This window comes from Exophiala oligosperma, assembly GCF_000835515.1.
Source record: "Exophiala oligosperma strain CBS 72588 unplaced genomic scaffold supercont1.6, whole genome shotgun sequence".
Classification (NCBI taxonomy): Eukaryota; Fungi; Ascomycota; class Eurotiomycetes; order Chaetothyriales; family Herpotrichiellaceae; genus Exophiala; species Exophiala oligosperma.
This window is the reverse complement of record NW_015622823.1, coordinates 599,858-612,479: the sequence shown is the minus strand read 5'-3', so window position 1 is coordinate 612,479 and position 12,622 is coordinate 599,858. Positions and strand designations below refer to the sequence as shown.

At 52.4% G+C, this 12,622-nt stretch overlaps 4 protein-coding genes across 5 annotated transcripts; 2 read left to right on the top strand and 2 right to left on the bottom strand.

Moving 5' to 3' along the window:
• Positions 1 to 1,285: 1,285 nt before the first annotated feature.
• PV06_06683 (uncharacterized protein) lies at positions 1,286 to 2,970 on the bottom strand (the record flags this gene model as incomplete). The annotated part of the gene is made up of 3 exons (XM_016407829.1): positions 1,286 to 2,161; positions 2,232 to 2,827; positions 2,901 to 2,970. The coding sequence occupies 3 exons, from the start codon at positions 2,968 to 2,970 to the stop codon at positions 1,286 to 1,288; spliced, it is 1,542 nt and encodes a 513-aa protein (XP_016261309.1).
• Positions 2,971 to 3,694: 724 nt separating this feature from the next.
• PV06_06682 (uncharacterized protein) lies at positions 3,695 to 5,857 on the top strand (the record flags this gene model as incomplete). Its single annotated transcript, XM_016407828.1, has 4 exons — positions 3,695 to 4,201; positions 4,293 to 4,910; positions 4,984 to 5,512; positions 5,619 to 5,857. Exons 1-4 carry the CDS (start codon positions 3,929 to 3,931, stop codon positions 5,855 to 5,857), a joined length of 1,659 nt encoding a protein of 552 aa, XP_016261308.1. The 5' UTR covers positions 3,695 to 3,928.
• Positions 5,858 to 10,052: 4,195 nt separating this feature from the next.
• On the top strand, positions 10,053 to 10,949 carry PV06_06681 (deoxyuridine 5'-triphosphate nucleotidohydrolase). Its single transcript, XM_016407827.1, has one exon. It carries the CDS (start codon positions 10,073 to 10,075, stop codon positions 10,661 to 10,663), a length of 591 nt encoding a protein of 196 aa, XP_016261307.1. The 5' UTR covers positions 10,053 to 10,072; the 3' UTR covers positions 10,664 to 10,949.
• PV06_06680 lies at positions 10,884 to 12,597 on the bottom strand (the record flags this gene model as incomplete). 2 transcript variants are annotated; one of them, XM_016407825.1, is made up of 4 exons in its annotated part: positions 12,431 to 12,597; positions 12,323 to 12,333; positions 12,155 to 12,234; positions 10,884 to 11,984 (listed from the first exon to the last, which is right to left on the bottom strand). In XM_016407825.1, the coding sequence occupies exons 1-4, from the start codon at positions 12,485 to 12,487 to the stop codon at positions 11,008 to 11,010; spliced, it is 1,125 nt and encodes a 374-aa protein (XP_016261305.1). In that variant the 5' UTR covers positions 12,488 to 12,597. The 2 variants fall into 2 exon arrangements, with proteins under 2 accessions (XP_016261305.1, XP_016261306.1); XM_016407826.1 differs by having other exon boundaries at positions 11,008 to 11,984; positions 12,155 to 12,333.
• Between the last annotated feature and the right edge of the window lie 25 nt (positions 12,598 to 12,622).

Here is a 12,622-nt window from a genome sequence, read left to right as displayed (position 1 = left end):
TGAGTGGAGGCTTTGGCTGTCTCTTTTTCTAACCAGTTCGAGCCTAGATCATAGCGCGTAAAGAAGAGTGATTGGCCAGATTCAAATTCCACGTCTTCTGGGCTTGATTGACGACAGCTTTGGGGGATCGCAAAGAACTGCCATACTCCTGCAGGACCAGTCCCTTGACAAGGCTGTAACGTCAAACGAGTTTGGACGCCGACGCCGAATGCAGGGCGTGAAGCGAGGATTTTTATTGACAGCCCAGGCTCTTGTGGGCTTCACAAAGATCTCAGATGTCGAGCGGGTCCACGGTTTGGCAGCACAGAACAAAACGCCCCTAGGAGCACGACCACGTACTGTCGGCCGATCATGACGGACACTGTGTATCTGGATAAAACGAAGAGATTGGAGAGCGGAATCCATGACCATTTGTTTGCCTGGTGGGAGAAAAGGAGCCGTGCCTAACTAAGCCGTTACCGAAGATTTGGTCCTTTCGCTGTACCTAGCCTCCTCAGGCGTCCACATAAGCTTCAACCTCGAGCTCAATTACCGTACCCGGTAGCAACAGCTTTGGGGTCTGAAATGTCATCCACACAGGTCCAGCTCCGGGCTTCAACCGCTTGAATTGCTCAGTCATTGCCATCCCGGTCGCCTCCAAGTCCGTGTGGTACGACCTGACCTGCACCACGTTCTTCCATCCCAGGCTGGGATCCACCGCCTTTAGAGCCTTGTCGACATTTTCCACGCTTAGTTGGATCTGTGCTGCCGCGTCGGCTGGAACTCGCCCTTCCGCATCCCAACCCGCCTGCCCTGACAGCTTGATCAAGTTCCCGATGCGGACCGCTTGTGAGAATCCGAATTGCTGAGAGTAGGTGGTTCCGACACCAGCATAGTTGTGGTAAGTTGCCATATTGATGAGGGTTTAGAGGGAGAGAGAGAGTAAAGACCGTGTTGCTTGGGGCGATGGGAGTTGCAAATGTGTGTGCTTTGAATTGTGCAAGTCCCGGCTCATGGAGGGCGAGCTTTTTCGGCCTACATATCTCTTGAGAAGCTGAGACACTTTTCTTGGCCTTTGCCTCGGTGCCGACAAGCTTGCTTCATCAATAAAACACCAGCATGTCCGTAATTCGGCGACTGTGAGTGGCCCACACTGTGAATGGCGATATTCTCGGCGAGATGTATATTTCGATCCACCTAATATCGAAGGCTCCGCTCCTTCCGAAGATCATCTAAAGGATTAGAGAGAGAGAATACGTTTGGTCTTATGCGCCCAATAAAACAAGCCCATTCTCCCAAAATGCAGCTACAAGAAGGACAAGCTGAACACTCCTTCTTGAGCGAGCAATACATCAAATGCAGAGAATGAGGGATCATCCGTCGTTTCCGCCTCGTCGAGACCCCCCTCTGTCACGACTTCTCTATTTCGGGCCCAGGCGTGTTCCAGTACTGTCCGGACCCTCCAAGCGTCTCCGCAACGCGAGCAGCGCCAGATCTCGACGAGTTTCCTCTGAATGACCTCGATATGCTCAGGTTGCGTGACCGCACAGCCGATCACCAAAAGAGGCCAACAGAAGTATTGGTCGAAGCGGCCAGCAGTAGTCCAAGAGGTCAACTGACCCAAAGCTTCATCGACCAGGCTCTGAATCGAAGAGTGCTGTGCTGAGAGATCCGGTTGGGTCAACTTTAGAAGCAGAACTTTGGCGGCAGTTGAAAACAACCGAAGCTCACGATAACAGACGTCTTTGCTGTCGTGATTCCAAGCCGTGAGAGCCCTTGTGCGAATGAGATTGTCCTCGTCAGAGAGCCTCCACGTCAGTAGGCGTATATCTTCCTTGGTATGAGAACCGTGGCGAAGTCGAGATATGTCAAAAATGAGACGAAACAGGGACGGTCGGCCACCGAGCAGCGGCGAATTGGCCCACTGAGGAAGATCAGGAAATGCCCTCTTGTTGAGAGGTTGCGTCAGCTGCTGCCAACCTTCAACTGATTCCGTCAATTGCGCTCCTTCAAAGAGCGGAAGGATCGAAAGGTGATATATGACACTCTCCGCTAAGCAACGATCAAATATGAGATCATCGTCTCGGCGGTCGTCCTTCCCGTTGGCGAGGCGTAATTTGAGAATCTGAAACGCTCCGAGAAGGTGTGAGCTGGCTTGGAGGTGGCTAAAAGTATTCCAACGCTATTCGAGCTCGTCAAACCATGCCCTTGTGCAGATGAAAGGAATCCGAGGCTTCCAAGAGGATACATACCTCAAACAGACAAAAAATCACCGCCACTAAGACCAACCAGTCCTCTGTCCCATCGATCTCTGAATGATCGATCTTCTGACGTAGCATTCGGACGGCCGAGCTGTAGTATTTTAATGCCTGGACCTGCTTGTCTGACTGCCCCGCAGAGAGGTGTATGGCGGCAGAAGCAAGCAGCACGTCCATGACAATAGGCTCGTGTAGTGCAACAGTCAGGTGAGAGGAGAATCGTTCATAGTCTGGATGTACGTATGGTCTGGCCATGAGGGGCAGCAACTTGTCGATGCTATATGCGAAAAGGCTGTGGTCCAGGGCGGTCCTCAAGCCAGGAGTTTGTGCAGTGACCAGAGTCAACGGCAGTAACTCTGGACGCTTTGCGGTCCAATTCGTCGTCGATGCTACGACCAATTTGTGCTGCTGCTCTGGTAAGCGGGGTCTCGGCTCACGAGAGACCTGTCGCGAGGAAGAATCCGAAACATGTTGTCTTCTTCCCGAATCTGGTGATCTTGCCCGGTGTCGCCAGCAGCAACGAAGGAGGTTCCGATCACAGCCAGAACATATGGGCCAGCGCTCGTCACATTTCTTCCTGCGATCGCGGCCTATTTCATCTCATATTAGCCGAGATCAGCTCGATTCTGGTCCAAGGACTTGGTTGTATCGTTGTGTACTTACATGTCAAACAGCCTGTTCGGGTGCGAAGCCGACGGCCACTACCTGAAGATTGCTCGACTCGCGTGGTCATGGTCGGGAAGTGTGCTCCGTAGGACCTGCCACTTGAGGGCTCATATGAAAGAGACAGTCTTCCTCCGCTTCATCCCATCCCGCACAGCGGCTGGCTCATCTTCAGAACTTGAGTTGAGATTAGCGAGGTCTTCCTGTGGTTTAGCTAAATGACGAGTAGTTGGAGAAGACCACCCGGTGGGGTCTTACCGCCAAGCGGGTATGGATAACGACCACCGTCTCTGAGCCTGAACGAGATGATATGGCTTGGTACGGAGCATTGCAAGACAATACCTCATCAGGCTCTCTATCTAGGTGGAAATCACTCCATCCAGTATAGGTAGTCTGCCACCTGCTTCAAGGCCAGCGAACACCTTAGGCCGAGCTTCCGCCTAGGAGCACAGACATGCTGGACTAAGTAGCTCCTCTGCTCAACGGCGGCGTCTCCTTGGCGCGCAAGATTTGGCCGACGGCACCGAGGATGTCGATGTAGACAGTTTGAACAGTTCGTATGTCCACCTCGTCGTCCGTTTCAGGTTGTTGTCGCTGACTGAGCATCAGGCACATATCGCTGCTTAGAGTGGAGCGACCGGACGGAAGCTGTCCCGAAAGTGCCTACTAGTGCAAAGCGCGCAACGCACTGTGATTCGACACTGTCAGACTACGGTGCTAGTACCTGCGACTTGTTGTACTCTGTGTGGAATAGCGAAGCTTCATAGTTGACGGCACGCTCTGGGGAATCGTGCCAAGTATCTGGTGTTCAAACGAGCAGCTGTCGCGTCCCAGCTCCTATCTCGAATTGATGATTACCACCGGCCGAAGATGAAGACGAGGCCGAGTGTAGCCTCGGTATCTACCATCTGGAGAATGGTATTTCAAGACCTTGCAGGCCCAGACTATGCTCTCATGTTGTGAATGACTCTGGCTCGAGTCTAGCAAAAATCCCTAGGTATCCGATTCAGCCTTCAAAATCCTCAGAAATGGCCGCCGAATGGGAGATCATAAGAGACGAGTGTCAAAAGCGTCGTCGAGATGCGATCCCTACCGACTTCCTGCTTCACGAAAACCATGTCAAAAACCTCCCAAAGAACCGCTCGACTGTGGTGGAGACTACTGGTCACTTTACGGATACTGAGATTGAAATCGTCAATGCTCCCGCTCGGAAAATCGTCGCCAATATCAAAGAGGGAACTTGGACTGCCGTAGGCGTCACGCGAGCTTTCTGCAAGTCCGCCGCCGTGGCACAGCAGCTGGTCAGTAGTGATCTTGAGTCCATCATGTCGCCTATCTATGCCTCCAGGGTGTGTGTATTGTACTGATGACAAGCCGCCCTCCTCCTGCCAGACCAATTGCCTGACCGAGGTGTTTTTCGACGACGCTCTCCGCCGGGCACAGTTCCTTGATGATTACCAACGCGAACACAAACGACTCATTGGCCCCTTCCACGGCCTACCAATCTCTCTGAAGGACAGCTTCTTCCTCGCTCCCTATCCGACCTCCATAGCGGTGGCCAAGTTGGCGAGGGAGCCCACCATGACCACCGCACCATTGTGTCAAGTGTTGCACGACCTCGGTGCCATCTTCTACGTCAAGACCAACGTACCCATGACGATGATGGCGTGCGAGACCGTCAACAACATCTGGGGCGAAGCCGTCAACCCGTGGGGCTTCACCCCGGGAGGTAGTTCGGGCGGAGAAGGCGCACTCGTCTCCATGAAGGGCTCCCCGTTGGGTATAGGCACGGATCTGGGAGGCAGCATCCGCATTCCGTCGGGGTGGTGTGGTCTTTACGGCTTCAAGCCCACCGCGCACAGGATGTCCACGAGAGGTCACCAGTCTGCCTTGGCGGGGATGGATCTGGTCCCGACGACGTGTGGTCCCCTCGCGCGCTCACTCGACACCTTGGAGTTCTGGCTCGAAGCCATCACATCTGAGCCGCGATTGTGGGGTCTTGACAATACAGTTGAGTTATGCCCTTTCCCAGATATATCGAGGATTCATTTCCCTCATTAACCGTTCATTTTTCACCATAAAGGTTGTGCCAATGCCGTGGCACCCTCAAGACGAACAATACAACACCCGAAAGCTGAGGATCGGTGTGATTAGAGAGACCGATGGAGTGGTCACCGTCCATCCCCCGGTCGATAGAGCTCTGGGCCTGGTGGTTGCGGCCCTGAAAGCCGATGGCCACGAGGTGTTTGACTGGGAGCCGACAGGGCACAAGGACATGGGGGATCTGTTCTTCCAAAACGTCTTCCACCACGGCGATTCTTTGCACAAACTGTTGACCGAGTCCGGAGAGCCGTTGATTCCATCACTGGCCATGATCGTGGCCGCACACGAAGCGGGCGTCGGGGGCTTCACCTCGGAAATGCAACGAAACCTGACCATACTCCGTGACCGGCTTCGTGACGAGTATTTCGACCGTTGGGCCGCCACGGCGACAGAGTCGAAGCCGGAAATGGACGCGATTCTTTCCCCAATGTCCCCGTGGGTGATGCCGCCATTGAAAGCTTTGGACAGGGCACTCAATGTGACTTTTACTAATTATGTCAATGTACTGGGTGAGTTTTCTCTCTCTTTCTCCCACACCCCCCCCTTTTGACAATGTCATCTCCTCCACGAGACACTCCGGACAATTCGTTTTTAACAGCCACTGTCCGTCCGCAGATGCCCCCGCCTGCATTCTTCCCATCACCTTCGTCGACAAGAAGGTGGATAAGAAGCGGACCTCATTCACTCCACTCAACGAGCAAGACACAATCATCCAATCCGACTATGACCCCGAACTCTACGACGGGGTACCAGTATCTGTACAGCTCATGGGGAAAAGGTACCAGGAGGAGCGACTACTTGCGGTGGCCAAGAAGATTGACCAGTTGGTGAAAGCTCAAAAGGAGGACAGTTGAAAACAAGTTCGAAAAATAGCTTCTACATATCTAGAAAAGAAACACCCGAGAACAACAATTCCCATGTTGTGGAGAATAATTACATACGTGCAAAAATGTTTCAACATGGTTTGTTCCATTTGCAAAGCCGCTGTCTCTTTTACCTGAGGTGGATTCAAAATTCAACAGATCTTGTGCCTTTGTTTTTGAGTAATAAAACCCTTCAAAAGATACTGTGACTACCCCCGCGACAATGAGCCTGTAAAGCACTTGTAGAAGAAGGTGCAACATGCTGAGAAGCGACACCCATCGGCCAGTCGTGACGGGGCGTGTTTTTGACGGCGTGGGAACCACGGGCGCACCGCCACGGCAGACTCATCAAACGATGACTACAAGGCCATCACTCGGGTACTGTATCGTAACAGTGACATGAGCAAGGACTCACCGAGGCAGTCTCGGTTCGCCGAAAACGATCCAGGGTTTGGACCCGAAATGGCGAGTTGCTCGGCCGGTTCGGTGCGAAATGAAGGGGGGGGGGGGGGGATTTTCGGCCATCTAAAGAACAAATACGCTGGGGAATATTCGGCCCGCTGAGGTTTTGGTCCAGAATTCTCCTCAGAATCTGTAACTCGAACGGCTCCGGAAGTTTTCGAACTTCCTGATGGGTTTGGCGGAGGTGGTTGGCTTTGATGGGAGAGAAATCCCCAAGTGGGCGTACCGCATCACATGTTGGCCAATTGGCGGCTCGTTAGAAGGGCATTGTGTGAGAGTGTAGACACGCTCATCAGCTTCGTCGTAGAAAGGCACGGCATGGCAAGGCAAAGGCAGAAAGACATCAACACATCGGAGCTTGGTCTCTAGATTCGTAACACCTCTCTGCCGGCCCATGGTCTTGAAAACCAACCACTGTGAACTATGCATTTGAAGATGAAGCGAGTCAACAACAGAGACATCCAATCTATTTCCTTGTTCTTTGCCATGTATTGTCAAGACCGACCCGGGGGAAAAAGGGGAGCATTTGGTAGGCCACACACATACACACACAATTCACGGTGACGTGATGACATCCGCGGGCCTTTCACACAATTTTACAGTCTAGCCTTCTTGGTCTTCTTCGCTTCCAACTCTGCCTTGAACTGCTCACGGTAGACTCGCTTCAGAATTTTGCCACTGGCGTTCTTGGGGATGGAGTCGACGAAACGTACACCCCCCTCGAGTCTCTTGTACTTGGCGAGTCTACCTGCGACGTGGTCCTTGACGTCTTGTTCGGTGAGGGCAGCTCCTTCGGGGGTGTCTCGCCGCACCACGTACGCACGTGGCAACTCGGATTCATAGATTGACCCTTGGACACCGATGACGGCGGCATCGACAAGGTGTGGATGGTCCATGAGCACGGCCTCCAGTTCTGGAGGCGCGACTTGAAATCCACGCACTTTGATAAGTTCCTGAAATTAAAAAAATCAACACAAGAGCATCAGATATGAAATGGCTCGTTCCACGTCGTTTTTGGGATCGGACATTTTTCTTCTTACCTTCTTGCGGTCGACAATGTACCACAGCTTCGTCTTGGAATCGCAGTAAGCAATGTCTCCAGTCCTGAAGAAGCCTTCGTGGTCGTAGGACTCCTGGTTGGCCTTTGGATTGTCGAAATAGCCATTGATCAACGTCGGCCCTCGCACGAGAAGTTCTCCGCGGGTGTCATACGCCGAGATGTTGTTACCATCATCGTCGACCAGTTTTGCTTCCAGGTTGGGTATCAACCGTCCCACCGCGCCCGTATCGTCAGCTTCAGGATACTTGATCAAGCTGGCAATGCAAGTAAGCTCCGTCATTCCCCATACCTGTGTGACTGGGCTATCTGGTGCCAGCAGTGCCTGGAAGCGTCGCTGGGTGATCTTTTCCAGTGGAGCGGCTCCACACCAGGCTGATCGTACACTTTTGAGAGAGTACTTATTACTCAATGGACTCATGATGATATGAATGACGATCTACATAGCCGTGTCAGTTTTGGTGTGCTTGGCTGGTAAATCTGGGAGGACTTTCGGGAGTGTCGCAGAAGACTCCCACTGGCCGCGCAGAAGAGCATGACAATAACATACCGGAGGCACAACGATCATATGGGTAATGCCATACTTCTCAATGTTGGCAAGATACGCTTCGAGTTCGTATCTTCGCATGATATACGTAGCTTTGCCGGCCCGAAACGTTGAGAAGTGTAGCATTGGCACCGTTGAAGCGTGAAACATGGGTAGAGCGTGCATATATCGTTCCTTTGGCCACTGTCAGTCCTCTGAGGTGGCAAATGTAATGAATGACCTGAATCTCTCGAAAACTTACTTCAAATGGCTTAGCATACTTTTCGAATACCAATGTGTGCTGGGCAATGAGATTGGTGTGGCTGTGGTCGACAGCTTTGGGCAATCCCGTCGTCCCCGAACTAAACAGACGAGTGGCAGTGGTATTCTTTGCGCGCTTCTCATCGTCGAATCGTATCCAATCTTCTTCGCCGTGAGCGAGCAGGGTCGTCCAGGACTGATATCCCTCGGTGATCTTTTGGCCGTGGACATCGAAAATCAGTATATTGGAGCGTGGTGTGCCCGTTGCTGCTGCAGCTTTTTCGATGGGTCCAAGCAACTCAGGCTCTGAGATGAAGTACTTGACCCGGGCGACTTTGACATGGTGTACCAACTCCTGGTGAGTATAGCTAGGATTCGTCCCTGTAAAGATGCCCCCGACACCGACAACGCCGAGGACCAGTATGGTATAGTAGATCTGCCTCACGTCAGAACCGAGTGCACATATTGAATAAAGCTGCGGCACCCACGTCGTTGAACGAAGTCACACAGAGACAGTCTCCCTCTTTGAAACCTATAGCCCTTAGGCCTGCAATGACTTTACGGACAAGAGTCCGTACCTGCCGTTGAGAAAGAGACCGTGACGGGTTGGCTGCATCGAAATAGATCTTGGGGTCTCAAGTCAGTGGTTGAACGAGGAATATTGAAACAGGCCCTTACAGGTTTGTCGATATCGTACTTGGGCCCATCAAATATCCAAGAAAGAAGGTCTTTGTTGGGAATGGGAACGCAGCCATCACCGTGGAAATACATCGTAGTCAATCTGACTTTCCCACGGTGTATATTGCGCAAGATATAATCGGACAGTACTCGAAAGCTCCGGAAGACACTGCCGTGACAATTACGGAGCTGTAATGTTTTCGTTGAAGGGAGAGGTCAAATCAGAAGAGAGCCGAGCATGCAGACTTCTTTATGTTTATGATATGCTGGCGTCGATCAGGTTTGCTATCGAGGCTCTTGAGCCTCGGTAGCGTACTGGAGTTCGCCGAATTTAATAGTGGTACACGAGGTCACATCTGACACACTTTCCTCGAAATCTCTGTCGGAAATTAGGGTGGTCCAGTCCGTCGAATTGAACTTTTTGGTTGCAGGGCTCGATCACCATCGCGTTCCAGCGACTCATTGACATCGTGCAAGGGAGGAGTGGAGAGTGAGGACTAAGGAGCGAGGACAGTCGGTAGTGTCCTGTTCCAACCACTCACCTACTTCTTAACTTTCAACCTTTCGGAAGTAGTACTCGACCTCAGATATCACGGATAGCAGAGAACAAACAGATCTATGAGAAAGAAGTGCCGAAACTTGCCTTGTACGCCGGTGTCACATGTTTCGCTCCTCAGCAATGCTGCTTGCGATGGAATGAGGGTGAAGCGATTCCTGTATCAATTGCCGTCAATTCAGGAGTTTGTTAATCCACGCCAGTCTGACGGAAATGATACGGCAATGGTTGTACATTACCAGCATTCTGGTACGTCTTCCAGCAGGGTCGGGAATAAGGTTGATAGCTTGACCAGGGGGTACCCAGCCTACTCGTATAGAATGACTCAGCCTTCCTAGTTACCAGGTATAGGTGATTCGTTCTAAAGTGTCAGCTAGGGACGGTCGTCGACTAGTAAGCCGCAACCTAGAGAGCGTCATATCATGTTGAAAGGAAAACACCCGTGACATGTTTGTGGGCATCAAAGAATTGGGATCAGGGAGTCTGGAATATCAATATTCCGAGCATCCTCGGAGTTCTCCAAGAGTAACGGGTTTCTTAGGTAATCACGTCAACCGCATACCGCGTCTGCTCGAACGCGCTCCCTTGCACTTTACGCGTGTTTGTTCTCTCCACGTCCATGATTGAGCCACCTTTCTCTTCCACACTTTCAATCACCCACAAAGTATGACAAGAGCTTCAACACCTCCTCTAGAGAGCAGGAACGGAGATCACCAGGCACCGTCTCTACCTAATACACCCCTCGCAAAGCGCGTCAAAACCGACAACAACCACGACAACGACAACATGGCTTCAGAAGCCCCCGCCGTTCCCAAACTCACATCGACCTCGCAACCTCCGCTCCTGATCAAGAAACTCTCCGCGGATGCGACGACTCCGACGCGGGGATCGTCGTTCGCCGCCGGCTACGATCTGTACGCAGCCAAGCCCATCACCATCCCGTCGCGAGGCAAGGCTCTGGTCTCTACCGATCTGTCCATCGCGACACCCGAGGGCACGTACGGCCGGATCGCACCCAGATCAGGCCTGGCGGCCAAGAACTTCATCGACACGGGCGCCGGGGTCATCGATGCGGACTACCGTGGCGAGGTCAAGGTGCTTCTGTTCAACCACAGCGAAGTTGATTTCGAGGTGAAGAAGGGAGACCGCGTCGCACAACTTGTCCTCGAGCGGATATATACTCCTGAGATTGTCGAGGTGGAGAACCTCGAAGAGAGTGTCAGAGGCGCTGGCGGATTCGGGAGTACAGGCAGTTAAGAATCCCAGTATGTGATACATGCCCCATTCATGAGGTGGACGGATGGTGTTGTCATTGTCAATCACCAGAGGCGTCAGGATCAAGGATAGACAAAGATTATGGAGTCACGAGTGTGAAAATGCCCGAACCACAGAATAGAAGTCACTTTGCCGCACTGTACGGCGATGAGCTCAAAGAGAAAACGTCAAACTAAAAAGGAGTTCAGGTTCAGGTTTGAAGCTGTAGTATGCAAAGTGCTTGTTCTCCCAAGCATCTATCTACTGTATGATGCTCTATTTCTTTTCATCTCGAGTGCAGTATCCACATCTCTTTTTTGCTCCTGACCTTTTTCACATTTGATGCGTTATACCTCCATGGCGACGGCCTTGTACCTAGGTTCAGGATGGACCAAGTCCTTTGCGTTCCTCACGGCCCTGACCTCTGCAGCTTTCGTCTCTGCCAGGTATCTTCTCTTCGCCTCACTGTCGCTGTTCTCGGTGCCTAGTCCCTCCACACCGCCAACGCTGGCCCCAGGCGACTGACCAAACTTGCTAATCTCCTCGTCCCTCGCCTTCATCGTCTTCTCCAGCACCATGTGCATACTGCTCAGGACCTTTTCCGTGGCCTTGGCCAACGGCAATTCCGTCGCAGGCACATTGTCATCCGGCATCCAGCTCGCGCGGTCCAACAGGTCGGCTTCCGCGCACGCCTCGCGCAATCTCCCGACCATCAAACCCGCGAGCATGTCGCCGGTACCGCTGAAGAAGCAGTCCAGCCGGGGCACTTCGACCTTGAACAGCCTCGCGCCGCCGTCTCGCGTCTTGCTGCTGCCCACGACCGTCAGGATGTTTCCGTTCCCCTTTGAGCCGTCGTCGTCCTCGTCGGGTTTCGCGGCGTCGCCGGCCGTGACGCTCGTTACCACCACATGGCTGGTACCGTACATTTTGTGTAGGGCGCGGACCGCGTTCGCCACGCCGGTCAAACTCGAAATGCTCAGCCCGCTCAACAACTCGGCCTCGAACTGGTTGGGCAGGATCAAGTCCGCCTCACGAATCAGTTGCTTGTACGCCGGCACAATGTCCTCTGCGACATAGAGCCGGCCTTGGTCGCCCATGACCGGATCCAAGACCCAGAAGAACCGTCCCGGTTTGACGGCCGCACGGTATCGTAGGTCCCGCGCGATGAGTCCGACGGCCTGCACGACCTCGGCACTGGGCGCGTAACCCGAAAGCAGCACGTCAAAGTCCGTCAGGTACGAGTTGCGCAGTCCATTGTAGAGCTCGGTGATTTCTTCGGCGGGTGTGCGTCGGCCCTTGAATTGGCGATAACCTGTATGATTGCCTGCAGTGCAAGGAAAGGAAAAAGGTGTCAGTAAAAACATAGCGAGATCTCGTCGATCCAGAACAAGAAACGAAGCAGTATCGTCGCAACACGCTTTATAAAAGTCGTTGCGCAACGTAAACACGCGTACTTGGTGCCAGGAGTCGGAGCAAGGATGTCAGTTGACGTACTAAATTGCACAGTATTGATGGCACCAACATCACACCCTAGGCTTTGCATAACAAATGTGGCCATCGTGTTACCGACATATCTGCATCATCCGAATTTCTTGGATCAATAAGAGTTTTCTTTTGGTGCAATGCCTGCCGCCTAACACTGCGCATGGTGCCTTGACCTACCCATATACAACCTTTGATATATTCGTTAGCTACGCGATCGATTTTTCTCTCTTAGGCGAGACATAAGAAGCCATGTAGGGGATAAGTTTTTTGTGGTAGGGTTCGTACATGACTGGCGATGGCTAGCACTTTTGTCTCCGGTATTGACAACTGTGAACAGGCCATTTTGACGACTTCGGCATAGACGCAGATGTGGAATGACAGATATCCGAACACGAAATCAAAAGGCCGGTGTCTGAAAGTGATTGTAACTCAGGTCTATGCTATCATTGCTGTTATGTTGTTGTGGTTGGAAAGAGT